The sequence below is a fragment of the Myxocyprinus asiaticus genome, chromosome 25 (assembly GCF_019703515.2).
Source record: "Myxocyprinus asiaticus isolate MX2 ecotype Aquarium Trade chromosome 25, UBuf_Myxa_2, whole genome shotgun sequence".
Lineage (NCBI taxonomy): Eukaryota > Metazoa > Chordata > Actinopteri > Cypriniformes > Catostomidae > Myxocyprinus > Myxocyprinus asiaticus.
In genome coordinates this window covers 21,090,667-21,108,575 of record NC_059368.1, presented here as the reverse complement: position 1 = coordinate 21,108,575, position 17,909 = coordinate 21,090,667, and the positions used below count along the sequence as shown (strand labels likewise).

The window sequence follows — 17,909 nt, the reverse complement described above, 5'->3', positions numbered from 1 at the left end:
GGGACCCCCCGGTGACGAGCAGACGGGGTGCGGGATCTTGATCTGCACCAAGGCAGGATGCTGGATGGCCTCTGTCTGCTTCCTGACCGCCGAGAACTGCAACGGTGTCGCCGAATAGGCCAGCCTGGGAGACGGGGGCGTCAAGGAACCGTACCTTGTCGGCCTCCCTCATCTCAACCAAGTTGAGCCACAGGTGGCGTTCTTGGACCACCAAGGTGGACATCACCTGCCCGAGAGTCCGCACCATGACCTTCATCGCCCAGAGGGCAAGATCAGTGGCCGAGCACAGCTCCTGCATCAATCCCATGTCAGAACTACCCTCGTGCAGTTTTCTCAGTGCCTTGGCTTGGTGCACTTGCAGGAGAGCCATGGCGTGCAGGGCAGAGGCGGCCTGTCCAGCGGTACCGTAGGCCTTAGTTGCCAGTGACGATGCAAACCTACAGGCCCTGGACGGGAGTCTCGGACGGCTCCACCAGGTGGCGGCATTTTGCGGGCACAGGTGCACCACAACCACCTTATCCACCTGGGGAATCGCTGAGTATCCCCTGGCAGCCCCACCATCGAGGGTAGTGAGAGCAGAGGATCTCAGAGACCGGGTCCGGGCAGTGAAAGGTGCCCGCCACAACCTCGTGAGCTCCTCGTGCACTTCCGGGAAGGAAGGGACCGGGGTGGGGCGCGGCTGTGAGTGGCGCTCCGAGCCCAGGACCCAATCGTCAAGCCGCGAGGGTTCAGGGCGGGGCAGAGGGTTCCACTCTAGCCCGATGCTCGTGGCAGCCCGGGCAAGCATGGCCATCAGCTCGGTGTCTGCCTCAGACTGGGTGACCACACCCGATGGCGGAAGCCCAGTCGAGTCCTCCACATCGGACTGAAGCAGTCTGCTCGCCAATGTTGCAATCAAGATCTCCTCCTGAGTGCCGAATGAGAGGTCGAACCCGCTGTGAGGCGGGCCGCCTGACTCATCCCAGAACTCAACCGGGGCACACGAGCGTGCTGGGGAATGGGAGATCCATGGGAATTCACCCGGCAGAGTTACTCCCATTGAAGTCCCCAAATCGCCCCCAGCGCTAACCGTCACGGTCATGTGCCCGCAGGCAGAAGAACCGGAGCGGGGAGCAGCTGGAGTGGCTTTTCCTCTGAGGAAGGAAAGCCATGATCGCAACATGGCCATGGTCATGCTCTCCCAGTGTGGACATGAACCATCCACAAATGCTGTCTCAGCATGTCTGGAGCCCAGACACCTAAGGCAGCGATCGTGACTGTCAGAACCGGAGAGATAACGACCGCAACCAGGAACTGCACATAACCGGAAAGGCATCTTTAAAAAGATGCTTTCTGTCAGTGCCCACTGTCTTAGGGAGAAATATACTCTTTTAGCACTCAACGTGCACTGTCGAAGTGCTCAGGGGCGTTCTCCGCACTTAACTGTGCGAGAGGGGGAGAAACCGCAGTGATGCACCGTGAAATCCAACAGCCGCGGAGATCGCTTGCTTTCTACAGAGGCGAATGGATTGGCAGTGGAATACATCAACACCGCTCGGCTCCGAAGAAAAAATCTGAATGAGTGGTTGCAAGCCAGCTCCTTTTATATCCGTATGTCCGGGGGAGTGGCATGCAAATTCCACTCGCCAATTCCCATCTGCCTTTTCTCAAAGATCAGAGGTGTTTGGGGCTCCCAAGGGCAACCCCTAGTGTCACTAAATAGACACAATGTCAAGTGAGTGACAGATAGGGAACCACAAATATGTTCGAACACATACGCAAGCATGGGTCACAGCATTCAAAATGAAGCTTTGACCTAATCACGCTCAATGAAAAAGCACACATCAGAATCAGAATCAGAATGAGCTTTATTGCCAAGTATGCTTACAACACAAGGAATTTGTCATAGTGACAGAAGCTTCCAGTGCAAGAGAATGCAACGTATATACATCCATACAAACATATGCATTTAAACATATATACATATAGTGACACAAAAAATTAATAATAAAAAAATACGATATAACAGATAAAAAAAGAGAAATAGCGCAATAATGTTGTTAGAATATTTTATATACAGATATGCAGTTATGTGGAAGTGATGTAATGTATTGAAGAAGAGGTAGGATATGTTAAAGAATATAAATGAAATATGGATGGATGGATTGAATATTGCACATGGTTGTATTGACCAAAGGAAATTATTTGAGGGCAGTTTTAACTATTCATGAGGTGGATGGCCTGAGGGAAAATACTGTTCCTGTGCCTGGCTTTTCTGGTGCTCAGTGCTCTGTAGCTCCGGCCAGAGAGCAACAGTTCGAAGAGGAAGTGTGTTGGGTGCATGGGGTCAAGAGTTATTTAACAAGCCCTTTTTCGTCCCTCTGGATGTTTACAGTTCTAGCAGGGTGGGTAGGGGAGTGCCAATTATCTTCTCAGCAGTCCGAACTATCCTTTGATGTATGACTTGGTAGCTGAACCAAACCAGACAGTTATAGAAGTGCAAAGGACAGACTCAATGACTACTGAACAGAACTGTATCAGCAGCACCTGTGGCAGGTTGAACTTCCTCAACTGAAGAAGGAAATCCAACCTCTGCTGGGCCTTTTCCAAAATGGAGTCAATGTTGGTCTCCCACTTCAGGTCTGGTGAAATGGTAGAGCCCAGGAACATGAATGACTCCACTGCTGCCATAATGCTGTTCAGAATGGTGAACGGGTTAATGTTGGGGTGTTCCTCCTAAAGTCCACTATCATCTCCACTGTTTTAAGCATGTTCAGCTCCAGGATGTCTTGACTGCACCAGACGGCCTGCTGTTCAACCTCCCTTCTGTATGCAGACTTATCATCATCTTGGATGAGGCCGATGACTGTAGTGTCATCTGCGAATTTCAGGAGCTTAACAGAGTTGTCCTTGGCAGTGCAGTCATTTGTGTAGAGGGAGAAGAGTAATAGGGAGAGCACATATCCCTGGGGGGCACCAGTGCTGATTGTATATGTGCTGGAGGTGAATTTCCCCATTCTCACTAGCTGCTGCCTATCTGTCAGAAAGCTGGTGATCCACTGACAGATAGAGCTGGGAACAGAGAGCTGGGTTAATTTAGTCCATAGGAGAGCGGGGCTGATGGTGTTAAAAGCCGAACTGAAGTCAACATATAGTATCCTTGCATAAGTCCCTGGTCTGTCTAGATGTATGTAGAAGTATGTAATGCAGTCCCATATTGACTGCATCATCTACAGACCTGTTTGCCCTATAAGCAAATTGAAGAGGATCCAGAAAGGGTTCAGTGATGTCCTTCAGGTGGGTCAACACCAGTCTCTCAAATGATTTCATGACCACAGACGTCAGAGTGGTGGGTCTGTAGTCATTAAGTCATTTGATCTTGGGTTTCTTTGGGATGGGGATGATTGTGGAGCGTATGAAGCAGCAGGGAACTTCACACTGCTCCAGTGATCTGTTGAAGATCTGTGTGAAGATGGGAGCCAGCTGGTCAGCACAGGATTTTAGACAAGTTTAGACACCATCTGGGCCCTGTGCTTTTCTTGTCTTCTGTTTCTGGAAGACCCAGCACACATCATCTTCACAGATCTTAAGTGCATGTTGAGTAGCAGGAGAGGGGAGGAGGGTGGTGGCAGGAGGTGTAAATGTTTGTGTGCTGTGAAGGTCGGAGCGGGTGTGTGGTGTGTGACTGGGCTTTTCAAATTTACAGTAAAACACATTCAGGTTGTTAGCCAGTTGTTGATTCCCTACAGTGCTGGGGAATGGTGTCTTGTAGTTGGTAAAGTCATTCAGGCCTCTCCACACTGATGCAGGGTCATTAGCTGAAAACTGTTTTTTCAGCTTTTCAGAATAGCTTCTTTTAACCACTCTAATCTCCATTGTCAGTCTGTATTTGGCCTGATTGTACAAGATTTTATCCCCACTTCTGTAAGCATCCTCTTTGGCCTGACGAAGCTGCCTGAGTTTTGCTGTAAACCATGGTTTATCATTGTTCTATGTTAAGTAAGTCCTAGTAGGAATGCACATGTTCTCACAGAAACTGATATATGATGTCACAGTATCTGTGAGCTCATCCAGGTTGGTGGCTGCAGCTTCGAAAACACTCCAATCAGTGCAGTCAAAGCAGGCTTGTAGTTCCAGCTCTGCTTCATTGGTCCATCTCTTTACAGTCTTTACTACAGGTTTAGCTGATTTTAGTTTCTGCCTGTACGTCAGAAGAAGATGAACCAGACAGTGATCAGAGAGTCCTAAAGCTGCACATGGGACAGAGCAATATGCATCCTTTATTGTTGTGAAGCAATGATACAGTATATTTCTGTCTCTGGTGGGGCATGTAATGTGTTGTCTGTATTTGGGCAGTTCATGTGTGAGATTTGCCTCCAAGAATAATAATAAGTGAGTCTGGGTGTTTTTGCTCTGTGTCTGTGATGTGATCAGCCAGCTGTTGCAGCGCTGCAATCACACATGCGTGTGGAGCAATATAAACACTCACAAGAATACACAAGGAAAACTCTCGTGGCAAGTAGAAAGGCTTACAGTTTATGAAGAGTGCCTCTAAATTAGGACAGCACATCTTCTTCAGCGTTGTTACATCTGAACACCAACATTAGTTAACATAAAAATATCTAAGATATAGATATAAAGATATATCTGCCTTAGGCCAAGCCATATTGGCTGTCAGGATCAAATACATAAGGGCAGTGGGATTTGGCCCAAGTGCTGTTTTTAAAAGTTCCAATGAGGTCATAGATCATAGGTTTAACAGTAATCCTGGATCCTATTAGTAACTGAAACATCCACTTACTTACCAGTCAAGGAAGTAATAAAAGACAGAAATTCACAGAGGTAAAGGATGCCATCAAAATAGTGAAAAGCCAACAAATGTGTCTGAAGGGAGAGAGATAAAGGGGAAAAGAGGAAAGAAAAGAATGGAAGAAGATGAGCGCTTCTATCAGATTTCAAGGTTATTACTCACAGTTCCAACTAAAGTGTAGATAAACCCTGCCTGATGCTGGCACGAATGTCTCTGATTGGAAGGATAAAACCAGCGGGAACACTCTTTTTCTCAGGCATGTGGGAAAGAGACAGGTGAGTCTTGGCCATGCAGATAGGTAGCGCACCAAAACCCTACAGTACAGATACATTCACATAATCAGCTCTGGGTTCCTGACTCAGTTACCTGTTAGGTACTGAGATGCACAACTACTTTTAATCTAACCTTGGCCTAACAGGTTGGAATTATTTAACTGTTTAATATCAATGAGAACAAGTCAAGAAAATGATTTGCTAGCAACATAAAACTTCAGATGATGCTGGAAAACATGCCAGTGAAAATGTTAACATTGTCTCTAATTAAAAAAATATATGAGGATCATTTACAACAACAATTAAATCTAATTTTAGATAAAAACAACAGTATTTTATGTAAATAACAGTTCACTGTATAAGACTACCTACTTGTGAAAAAAAGAGACAAACACATGCTCAGAGTAGAATCACTGTGTTTGCCAATTCCATCTCTGTAAATAAAACCAAACAAGACTGTACACGTGTGCATATGTAATGTTCAGTATGGCCCTTTGTCACTCTTGACTGTAGTAGTCTATTTTAGCTTGAGCCTCAGGTGAAAGATGGATGTCATCAGCACCTTAAACCTTCTTAGCAATTGTCTGAATTTTTTATACAATAGAATCATATAAAGAACAGAAAGCAATGATCATTTAACAGATTACGAGGGTGAAAGAAAGAGGTAGATGACAAAATATTTTACAAATGATTTCATTTCAAACTAATGAGACAACTCTAATAATTAAACTTCTTTTATTATCAGCTTTAAAAACTAAAGAAAACTCCTTTTTGGAGGTCATAAAATCCTCCCAGCCAGTATTCTGAGTAGAAGCTTGGGACTGCAAGTGTCCAGACCTCTAAAATGATAATAGAGGCCAGTCAGAGCCAAAAGCAAAGATTACCAAGAAACCGTGCCTTTTCATAGCATCATTTGATTAAAGTCACAACTTCCAAAACTCACTAAGGTTAACTCAAACCAGCTGACGGTTGTACAATTCTCCCTCCCCACTTGACATTATTAGCACAGCAATAATCACTTTTTGTGTGCACAAGACACTCCTGTACGTAGATATGATCATGTTACAATCATCCATCAGAGTCATTTTGCATCAAGACATCTTTTAATTCAGGTTTGTTTGTTTGTTTGTTAACTTTTAACACCATGTCAGCAACAAGGATATTCACATGGCAAGCACAGTGTAAACAATAAATATATACAATTTACAAAGCTATAAAAGACATTTATGATTAATACAAGATACAAATTCTAAAATGCATTCAGGTGATACCTTTCTAAATGTCCATTAACTATGTCTCTGAATAAAATCGTTGTCTGATATTAGCAAAGGCATTACAGTTCAGTTGGATGTGTTTGATCATCAAAGGGGTTTGACAGAGAAAGCATAATTGAGGCTTTTCACCAATCAGCAAAAACCTGTGCGTGAGTCTTGAATGACCCAGACGGCACCTAGTGAACACGACTTGATCATGCCTAGACTTGAAGCTTGAAAAGAATCTTCTTCTTATAATGGGGTTTATTTCATATAGCTTTTTATTGTCGCATTCATCCCATTCCGTCTGCCACTTGTTAAAGATATATGTACTTATTGATCTAAGGTCGGAGGGTGGCATTTGACATTCAGAGACTTCCAGGTTGAGGGCCTTCTTAGCAGCTGTGTCCACTCTCTCTTTGCCAGCCAGACCAATATGTCCTGGGACCCAGCAGAAGAGGATATTGAAGTTTTTCTTCTGTAATAAAACTACTTTGGTTAAAATGTTTACAATTATGGGGTGATCAGTCTTTGCGGATTCGAGCGCTTGGAAGCAAGACTTGGAGTCTGTGGCGATTAAGAAATTCCGTTCTTGACCCTTCTCTATATTTTTCAGGGCTAGGAGCAGCGCTTGAGCCTCAGCTATAAAGATGGAGCTTTGACCCAGAATTCGAATGCCATAGTGCTGATCTCCTATCACTGCTGCTGCCGATACACCATTAACTGTTTTTGATCCATCCGTGAATACAGTTCCATGAAGTGGGAGTCTACACCTTAACTCTAAGAATTGCTGCTCGTATTCATTTAGATGTGTTTCTGTCTTTTTATGTTGAGGCAAAGTCAAGATAATGGTTGTTTTCTTCAGAGCCCAGGGAGGAATGTCTTAAGTTGTCTAGATTGGTATTTAGATTCTCTAAATATTGTTTAATCCAAGTACCAAAAGATCTGATATACTTAGGTATCACTTCATATAAATAAAGATGTTCTGATTGGAATACTGGTAAGTAGGCTGGGCTATGTTGGTTTGCCTTGAGTTTAACCACAAACTGTAGGGCCATTTTCGGATGCCTGTTCTGGAGAGAGGGTTCCCTGTTTTCTGTATAGAGACTTTGAACAGGAGTGGTCTTGAAAGCTCCTAATGCCACACGTATTCCCTGATGATGTATCGTATCTAGTATCCATGTATGAGATTTCCTTGCCAGGCCATACACGATGCTATCGTAATCCAGTTGGGATCTAACTAGGCATAAGAGAACAGTGGAATCCGCACCCCATTTTTTTTTTTTTGCCAGATCTTTTCCTCAAGGCTTTCATGTGTGGGATAAAGTACGTTTATTGTCACACACAAGACCAAGGAATTTAAGTTCTTTAACTACCTTGATGAGTTCTCCCTCCATATGCAGCTCTGGGTCAAGATGTAGGGACCAGAAGTGCATACACACAGTCTTAGTTTTGGAAAATCTAAATCTGTTTTTAATTGAAAGTTGTTTATCTTGCTTATGCATAGCTGTAGCTGTCGCTCAATTACATTCATATTTTTCCCTCTGTAGCCAATGCATCTTTTAGTTCAGGTAAAACCCAATCCCAGAAACAATGTGTTTGTTGTCCCCAGCAACCAATCTCCTTCAGTACATGGAGATATTTTCTGGTCCATTTATGTATTTATTTGGCAAGTAGCTCTGTAATAAGCAGGATAGTACACGTTACACTATCCATATTATGTCAGAGTGATGATTACCCTGTTGAGGTTTATTTTGCAATAATGACTGGCTGACTGTACATCATCCTTTAGGTAATGAATTGTGAACCAACTTTTTGAGACAAATTGGTAAAGATTACAACCAAAGTTGCCATGGGACAGTAATAAGAGTTTAAATGTAATATCACTAGCTTTAAAATGGCATTACATTTAATCAGCCTCAAATACAAATAAATGCATTTAAATACAAGAAGCCAATTAGCCACTGTCCCATCTCAGACATAGACAAGACCATTATCCTCCATGGGGCTGCTATTTTTTCACAGCTGTATAGCTTGAGAATGTTTCCACACATAAGTCAGTCTAACCTGACCTGCAGGCTATACAGGAGTCGAAAATGGCTCTCCTGAGACACAACTTCATTTACAGCATGTGCCAACTCCACAGAGCCCCGCCCACCTCTTGACCAATGATGACACGGCACAGCAGCTGAGGCCCCAGAAGCCTCTGCGATGCGACACACAAGGTCGATCTCTGCTTGAGTGTCAGTCCTTCACAGAAAGAGAAAATATAACTGGTTCTGACATGGCATCTCAAGATCACAAGCCACAGACAATACCACTGGCTAAATTTGGTCATTAATCAAAAAGCGAAACCAAAATTTCCAGACATACTGGAAAGGCACACTTGGATACAATTACTGTAGGTGCCAATTAGAAAAACAGCTGCGGCTGTTTTTGGTCATTGTACTCTTGATTTGTCACTGCTTTAAGTGTTATTCTGGTTTACGTCAACCATAGCTGTTTCCACTGATTTAATGAACCATAATTTACAATCATGTTTTTTTGAATAAAATGTTGAATTATCAGGTTTATGAAGATGCACCAGTCCTTACTTGAAGGCATTCAGAGCTAGGGGATCAGGGACCCCAAAGAGATGAGCATTCTGAATCTGCTTCTTCAGATTACTGCAGCCCTCTGCAGCTAGCTGCAGATTCTGATGACAAAACATTAACATGGAAATTTTATTTATCTGTCAAATGTCAAAAGTTCCAGTTTTTAAATATATATTTATGCTAATTTCTGTGATTAAAATTTTTTGTTTAATGCGTAAACCCCCCCCCCCCCAAATCAACGCAATTAATTCAGTATCTTTTCAGGAACATACCCAGGCACCTTTGTACAATAGGCAAAACTTCACTAATGTTTTTCCCCAAAACATAAATTATATTTTAAAGAGGTACACTCTCGACTCGACTACATATCTATCCTAGCACAGAAACTGATTGTGCGGAGCAGTTCACACTTATTCATTACGTGCGACACATGCCAGCTACCTGATTGGGCCTTATCCCTAAAGCCCACCCCTACACCTAACCTTAACCTCATTGGTCCCTACCCCTAAATATAAAGGAAACTAGAGATTCAAAATTCGGCACTACACCTGCTGTCCAGCAAGCTGCAGCCTACTTGCAGAGACTGAACGGCAGCCAGAGAAAATAATACATTTGAGATTTTAAACTTCAGCATTAAATATTTTAATGTTTTATATCTGTATGTCTAGTGTTTTATAATGCATTGGCAATGTACACTTAAGTTTCTCTTGACAATAAAGCTTGATATAAATTGAATCTGGACTTTTTTTTTTTTTTTACTAATAGGATCAAATGGGGACTGTAAAACAGCAGAAGATTTTACCCAACTCCATCCGCAAAAAATAACAACAACTGAACATTTTAACATATACATATTTAAATACTTTGAATAAATGACAAACCAATTTCTTGCAAAGTAAACATATTCATGATTATATTTGTAAATGTTTGTGTAATGTATCATGTACCATGATTAATCGCAATTACTCACAGAAAAAAGTGTAATTAATTAGTTAAAAAAATTTAATAGATTCCCAGCCCTAACATATATATATATATATATATATATATATATATATATATATATATATATATATATATACACACACACACACACACACACACACACACACACACACACACACTGGTGGCCAAAAGTTTGGAATAATGTACAGATTTTGCTGTTTCGGAAGGAAATTGGTATTTTAATTCACCAAAGTGGCATTCAGCTGATCACAATGTATAGTCAGGATATTACTGATGTAAAAAAAACAGCACCATCACTATTTGAAAAAAGTAATTTTTGATCAAATCTAGACAGGCCCCATTTCCAGCAGCCATCACTCCAACACCTTATCCTTGAGTAATCATGCTAAATTGCTTATTTGGTACTAGAAAATCACTTGCCATTATATCAAATACAGTTCAAAGCTGTTTGGTTCATTAAATGAAGCTTAATATTGTCTTTGTTTTTGAGTTGCCACAGTATGCAATAGACTGGCATGTCTTAAGGTCAATATTAGGTCAAAAATGGCAAAAAAGAAACAGCTTTCTCTAGAAACTCGTCAGTCAATCATTGTTTTGAGGAATGAAGGCTATACAATGCTTGAAATTGCCAAAAAACTGAAGATTTCATACAAAGGTGTACACTACAGTCTTCAAAGACAAAGGGCAACTGGCTCTGACAAGGACAGAAAGAGATGTGGAAGGCCAAATGTACAACTAAACAAGAGGATAAGTACATCAGAGTCTCTAGTCTGAGAAATAGACGCCTCACATGTCCTCAGCTGACAGCTTCATTGAATTCTACCCGCTCAACACCAGTTTCATATACAACAGTAAAGAGAAGACTCAGGGGTGTAGGCCTTATGGGAAGAATTGCAAAGAAAAAGCCACTTTTGAAACAGAAAAACAAAAAGAAAAGGTTAGAGTGGGCAAAGAAACACAGACATTGGACAACAGATAATTGGAAAAGAGTGTTATGTATCTTAACCCCATTGAGGTTTTGTGGGATCAGCTAGACTGTAAGGTGCGTGAGAAGTGCCTGACAAGACAGCCACATCTATGGCAAGTGCTACAGGAAGCGTGGGGTGAAATGTCACTTGAGTATCTGGACAAACTGACAGCTAGAATGCCAAGGATCTGCAAAGCTGTCATTGCTGCACGTGGATGATTTTTTGATGAGAACTCTTTGAAGTAGTTTAACATTTTTTTCAAATTGTAATAGTAAGTTTTCATGTTATTAATGTCCTGACTATACATTGTGATCAGCTGAATGACCTTTGATGAATAAAAGTACTAATTTCTTTCCATAAGAGCAAAATCTGTACATTATTCCAAACTTTTGGCCGCCAGTGTATATATACTGTATGTGTGTGTGTGTGTGTGTGTGTGTGTGTGTGTGTGTGCCATATCAAGTCACTTTTTCTTTGAGATTACAGATTTCAGAATTTGAGAACTGGACTGAATTGATATAAATCAAACCCCATCCATTAAGCTGTGTGCTGATAATGGGATGGATTAATGGAACAATACAATATGCACAGTTAATATTGTTCTTGTAAAGTGTATTGAGTCTAGACATGTTGGCATGATGTGGATCGTAAGTATGTAGGAGTCATAACATAGCAGTGTGTAAGCCTTTTAGGCTAAGAATTCCAGCTCAGTTAAAGCTGAAGTATGCAGTTGCTGTACCACTAGTGTCGAACGAAACTGCAAAAATAATGATCTCAATAATGATATCAAAATGTATTCTTAAACACTCCCTCCATCTTACATTAATCACACAAATCGATAGTCCCGTCCCTTACTAACGCCATTGGTTGAGCCAATGTTGCCATGTCTGGCTGGTCAGTATTCTCTAACAATCAGATGAAAGTTTTAATAGTGCCTTAGAGCTACAGTGTTTATAATTTTGGGGAAATCCTACAAATGGATTACTTATAGCTGTTTCTGCATATTATAGGATAGGAGAATTTTAACAGTGAAAAAAATAACACTTTAGTTTCAAGTATACTAACATGTACAATTCAAAGTCAACTTTCAGAGTAAGGACATTTTAGTGAAAGGAACGACATGGAAAGTGAAAACTAATCAATTCTTAGTTGTATTCTTTTATGTGAACTGATCTATTTGTTAGTATCTTCATCAAAGGATGGAGTCAGTTTGTCTCTGAAAAAATCATCCAACATAAGGAGGTTTCCGGAAGAAACTTCCTGTTCTGTTTTACAACTAAATCGTTGCTTGTGGAGCAGAACTAGTCTTGGAGAATAGAGATCCAAAGCTCAGGAGAAACGCTTTGGTGCCTTCTGCTTCCCATTACAGAACCGCACAATTAGCTTAAGCACTTGAGTTATTTTCTCAGCTGGGGTTGCTTTAGAAAGTCTAATGAGAAGCAGGTACAACACTTCTTAGACTACAACTCCCATTACACCTCTGTGTCTCTACCTTAAACAACACGGATTGTATTTACCCTGTTAATTGAATAACAGAAACCACATTAAGGAGGAAAAGAGGAGCTGAGGAAGGGTGGGTAGAGGAGATGTGCTCTGGGCCTTTGGACCCAAGCGGGGTGGGTCAGATACTCCTTCATTTACTCCTCTCCCCTATCTCCTTCCCAACCCCCTTTATTTTTTAATCATGCCATTGTGGAGCAACATCACCACTAATTGATGGAGTAGGATAGTACATACAAGTTGAAAATAAAAATGTTAATTATTCTAAAAATCTTGCTCTTACTAAACTCAAATAAAATCACTATAGCTCCACAAATACGTTCATTTTAATTAAGATTGGGAAACAAAGTTTACAAATAGTTTACCTCTTCATTATATTCTTTAGGCAATGGTACACCAGCTGTAACCTGTAAAAACATTACATCAACTGTTTTTATTGTAAATATATACAGTTTATATTTAAATAAATGGATCAAGCAAAAATGAAAATTATCATCATTTACTCAACCTCATGTTGTTCAAAACCCATTTGCGATTTAAAAAAAAAAATCTTTACATAAGTTTTTGCAATACAAGGAATGTTCACAATGACTACAGCAGTCAAGCTCTTAAAAGGACAAAAACAAAAAGCAAATAATCAAAACAAAACTCACTGTAATAAGCATCTTAAAAGTAGTCTATACAACTCTTACGTCTATATGTCTATGCTCATTTAGTCTTATAAAGCAATATGATAGGTTTGTGAGAAGACCTGACCTAAATTAATCTAGATTATTTAATCATAATCTAGTTTTCCCCCAAACCTCACATCTAGCTATGACACGGCTTTAGAAGACTTGGAATACAGCACAAGTCATATATCCAAGTAATTTAGACTACTTTATTGGTCCTTTTTGGAGCTTGATATCACCTGGTCACTATGAACTGCTGCTAAATGGCAACAGCTTCATAACGATTCTTGTTTTTGTATTCCACATTTTTGGCTGAATTATTATTTTAATGCAGCCTTGTAAGTAGAGGCACATGCACTGTATGTAAATGCGCGCACACACACACACATGCACACACTTACATTTGGTCCCCCTCCATGAATCTTCAGAGACCGGACAGTGGCTACAAGCACCACAACATTAGGCCTCAGCCCAGATGTCTGACAATTAATACTGAAGAACTTCTCCATGCCAATATCAGCACCAAAGCCAGCCTCAGTCACTGAGCAGGGAAGGAAAATGAAATGAAAAAACAAAGACTGAAAAAAGGATCATTTATTTTATTTTCAAAATTTTGAGAGTGAAACATTTTTTAAATGAGGTCCCAAAACCTACTGCTCTATTGTGCTAGACATTGATGTGAACATAAAAATTAAGCATCAGTTCCTTATCATAACTGCATAGACCCTGATAAAATCACATCATCACTAAAATCATCCTTATGTTGTTCCAAACCCAAGTGACCTTTTATTTCTGTAGTGAAACACAAAAGGAGATATTAGGCAAAATGATAGCAACAGTCACTTTCACTGAATGGAATGAAATTAAGTGAATGATGACTGAGGCTGTCAGTCCCTAACGTTCTGCCTTACATGTCCATTTGTGTTCCAAAAGAAGAAAGTAAGTCATACAGGTTTGGAACCACATGAGGGCGAGTAAATTACAGAATTTTCATTTTTGGGTGAACTTTTCCTTTAAGAATGATCCTTTTTAATAGACAAAGGTGTCAACCATATTTACTGTGAACGCTCACACACACATGCTCTCACACACGTACACATAAAAGCTGCCTCTACAATGCAACTGTAATTTAATTGTCCCCACATTCCATAGAGAGTAATTGTCATTCATTCATAATAAGGATATAATTACAACCTTTTCAGAGTGAGCATGCAAGCGTTCCACATATGTGCAAACTTAACTCCAGCATTACTGCTCTCAAGAGTGTGTGATCAATGAAACATTTCAGTGGAATGCTGACAACAGAGTTCAAAACATGAGTGCTACAAAACATTTTTTAAAGATGTTTTCAGCACTGTATTTACATATTTTTCTTCCCCCTGCAAGACAATTTTATTTGTTTTGATTGTGAGAGACATTTACTATTTGTGTTTTTATGTGCCATTGAACAGTATGTGTGGAGTATTTCCACATATCCATTATTCCCAGAACCCTGCAAGTTTCCTGTGCTACTTCCCAGGCTTTTGGAGCAGGAGGGAATGGGGAGGGTAATAGCATATTTTTCATGTGTGTGCTGGTCTGGCAATCTGAACGGAGGATACCTCCAAGAGTACATCTTTGTTCTGCCCCATATGCATAAGTTCTCAGCCACTTACAGTTACCTTTTGTCGCTTTCATTGCTTAAGAGGGGAAAACACAGACATGTCCATAACAGAATTTATGCAATAGGGCAGGAAAAGAGAAAATAAAAAAAAGGGAAAGAGAAAAAGAAAAGGGAAAAGAAAAGGAATTAAGGAAAATAAAAGGAAAATAAAATAAATGAAGGAAATAAAAAAAAAAAACTAAGAATAAAAGGAAAAAGAAACAAGTGAAGTAAAACAAGTGAATGAAGGCAGGAAAAAAAAAGGGAAAAGGAAAAAAGAAATGATGAAGAAGATGATGATGATGTGAAGAACCCAATTACGTTTATTTACATAAGTGATAACCAAAAACATTAATCCAAAACATAAACAACATCACGTCACGTCATTACACAAAACAATGTTACATTAACAATACGTGACAAGAGACAATGGCAAACATGAGGGCTTAAATACACAGACCTGGGTAACAAGACAACCACTGAACAGACAGAACTATAAACAAGATAACAAGACTATTAAACTAAACCAATGACAAACTAGAACTGATAATGAGTTAACAAGACAATAAACCAATGAAAACAAGACACATGAACATGGAGGGAAACATGAAATCACATGACCAGGGAACCACATGACATGGAACAGGAACTAAACTTTCAAAATAAAAGACATGAAAAACATAAACAAACACACACAACCCTGACAGTAAGGAAGGAAGGAAGGGGAAAAAAACGAATGAAGGAAACAAAAAAAAAGAGAAATGAAATCATGTGAAGTAAAACAAGTGAATGCAGGCAGGAAGGAAGAAAGGAAGGAAGGAAAAAACAACAAAGAAGGGAAAAGAAGGAAGGAAGGAATAAAAAAGCAAAGGAAAAGAATGAAGGAAGAAGGAGGGGAAGAAAGAAGGTAAAGGAAAAGGAAAAAGAAAAAGACAGAAAGTATTACTTAATTAATACAAGTGAAACATAGGAAAAAACTATTCATCCTACAAAACTATAAATCACTGAATCAGAGTGTTAACTTGAAGGCAGTGCTCATGGCCTTGGGACGACCAGGTGTGCTAACAAAGTAAACCACCCCCTGTGGAGTTTTAAAAAATGACTGGGAACTCCATCTAAATGAGTCTACATCACCAGACCTCAAGTCATCCACACACTAGCTAAAGATTTACAGCTGTGCTGAGGGGAATGTGAGGCGGGGAGTATGTTATTGGCTTTCAAGAATTTGAATTTCAGAGAATCTGGAATTATCAGACCATCTATCAGTCTGAGGCTTGAGAGCAATCCGTTTATTTTGGGTAGACCAAAAGTTACTATCATGCCATTCTGGTATTCCTGAGCACTGCTGTGGTTTTCCTGTGAAGCGGATCTGTTGTGTATAATCAGCTGATGCAATGTCCTCCCTCTCACCCACTGCAAAAACACTACACACCATACATACCTTGGCATCAGGTAACACATAACAGCAGATCAAACGATTCCTTTTTTACTGTCTTTTGCAGGGGGCTCAAGCAATGTTCCATTTCAGAAGAAGAATTTACTATTTACACGCTGGCAGAAGTCAGACATGAAACAAAAGCATGTCAAAGTTTCGAAGCTGTATCTCAACACAGTTCTTGGCCTGGTTTGGTAGGCAATGTTTTCACTGGGCTTGTCCTTAAATGAAGGGTGAACTAACTTACTCTGCTGTTAGCATGAACCACATGGCTTCACCATTACCAGCATTATTATAGTGCCTAAGGCATGTTGTTGAGCACTGAGGAGAGGAGGGAGGGATACTGTACAAAAGATAAAGAGAAGGAATGAGAGATAGAAATGCAGATATTGTGAGTGTTTCTGCATATACATAGTTATAGTTTGGTGACAAAAAGTGAACTTAATTTAACAAAACCATACTTTGAGGGACATTCAGGGAGGTCCTCAATTGGAAAATCAATTCACGAATACAGCAAATACAATTTTTAATTCTAAAAAAGCAGAAAGCTTTTAAGGGATTTGATTAGCCTATAGAAATGTGTTGTTTTTATATAAAGCTAATTACGTAACTATACAAAGTCTATGTTATGTCCCCATTAGATACATTGTGTCTATGAGAGATTCTCACTAATATAGCTTCAAAGGTCTTTGTGTGTGTGCATGTTTTGCATGAATGTATGCTCAGGTGTGCTGTCAATGAGGATTAGTTGGATTGAGTTTTACAAAACATTCCCCTGGGTTTTAAGATGAAGGATCCAGTTCTTTGTGTGGCTTTAAACAAGCTGTAGATGTTTCCTAGAGCTCTCAGCCAGTGGCTGAGCATGTGCAACCATTCTGACACATGAGCAGGAGTGGAGTTTCAACCAGAAAACAAGCGCTACTGTTGTTGGTTTAACTTACCCCCACATAGCCTTTGTCTCTGGATTCTGAATGTGTCACTATAAAAAGCAGATGCTGTGGTGTGCAAGTGAATGTGTTTGTTTTTGTGTACGCGTGCTCACCATCATAGCCCTCTTCTACAGCCAGTTTAAGAGCAGCTTGTCTGCCAAGACAGAGGAGTTTCCATGGGCAATATTAGCAAAACGTCCAGTATGCACAAACACTGGAATGCCCTGGCACAAAGAGACAAATAACATGAATTCAAATCAGACCTGCATTTCTAGCTTTCTTACATTGCACTTGAAGTGTTCATAACCGACAGTGACTGTCATTTACTATTGATTGCATACAGTAAATGTGTATGAACATTTCAGACAGATCAAGTTGGTGCCAGATGGGCTGGTTTGAGTATTTCTGTAACTGCTGATCTCCTGGGATTTTCATGCACAACAGCCTCTAGAATTTATTTAGAATGGTGCCAAAAACAAAAGCATTTATGTGGACAGAAATGCCTTGTTGTTGAGAGAGGTCAACAAAGAATGGCCAGACTGGTTTGAACTGACATGTCTATGGTAACTCAGATAACCATTCTGTACAATTGTGGTGAGAAGAACAGCATCTCAGAATGCTATTATTTAGTTAATTTGGTTCAGTTAAAATTTTTTTGTGTAACGGTGATATATTTTTCTCTAAGGGACTTTTATTTTGGTGGGTGGCGCTGTCTACATTGTGCGCGAGAAAGAAGAAGTAGAAGTCAGTCGCGCCTTGGACGTTGCAGAAGACAGTCGCACTGCGCTCGCTGTGCGAGAAGAGAGACACGCCGTGATCGCTGTGTAAGAAGTAGACATTTTCTCCGCTGAAAATGTAAAGGACGACAGAGGCACACAGTCAGTTTAAGT

The 17,909-nt window shown here is 40.4% G+C and overlaps 1 protein-coding gene across 1 annotated transcript in view; it reads right to left on the bottom strand.

Moving 5' to 3' along the window:
• mthfd1l (methylenetetrahydrofolate dehydrogenase (NADP+ dependent) 1 like) overlaps nucleotides 1-17,909 on the bottom strand; it is a 79,914-nt gene that overhangs the window by 7,521 nt on the left and 54,484 nt on the right. The window contains 10 exon segments of the mRNA XM_051654379.1: nucleotides 4,952-4,983; nucleotides 4,986-5,103; nucleotides 5,553-5,645; nucleotides 6,542-6,565; nucleotides 8,387-8,564; nucleotides 8,909-9,009; nucleotides 12,708-12,749; nucleotides 13,415-13,554; nucleotides 17,133-17,168; nucleotides 17,171-17,243. Of these exon segments, the coding sequence (XP_051510339.1) occupies nucleotides 4,952-4,983; nucleotides 4,986-5,103; nucleotides 5,553-5,645; nucleotides 6,542-6,565; nucleotides 8,387-8,564; nucleotides 8,909-9,009; nucleotides 12,708-12,749; nucleotides 13,415-13,554; nucleotides 17,133-17,168; nucleotides 17,171-17,243 (837 nt within the window).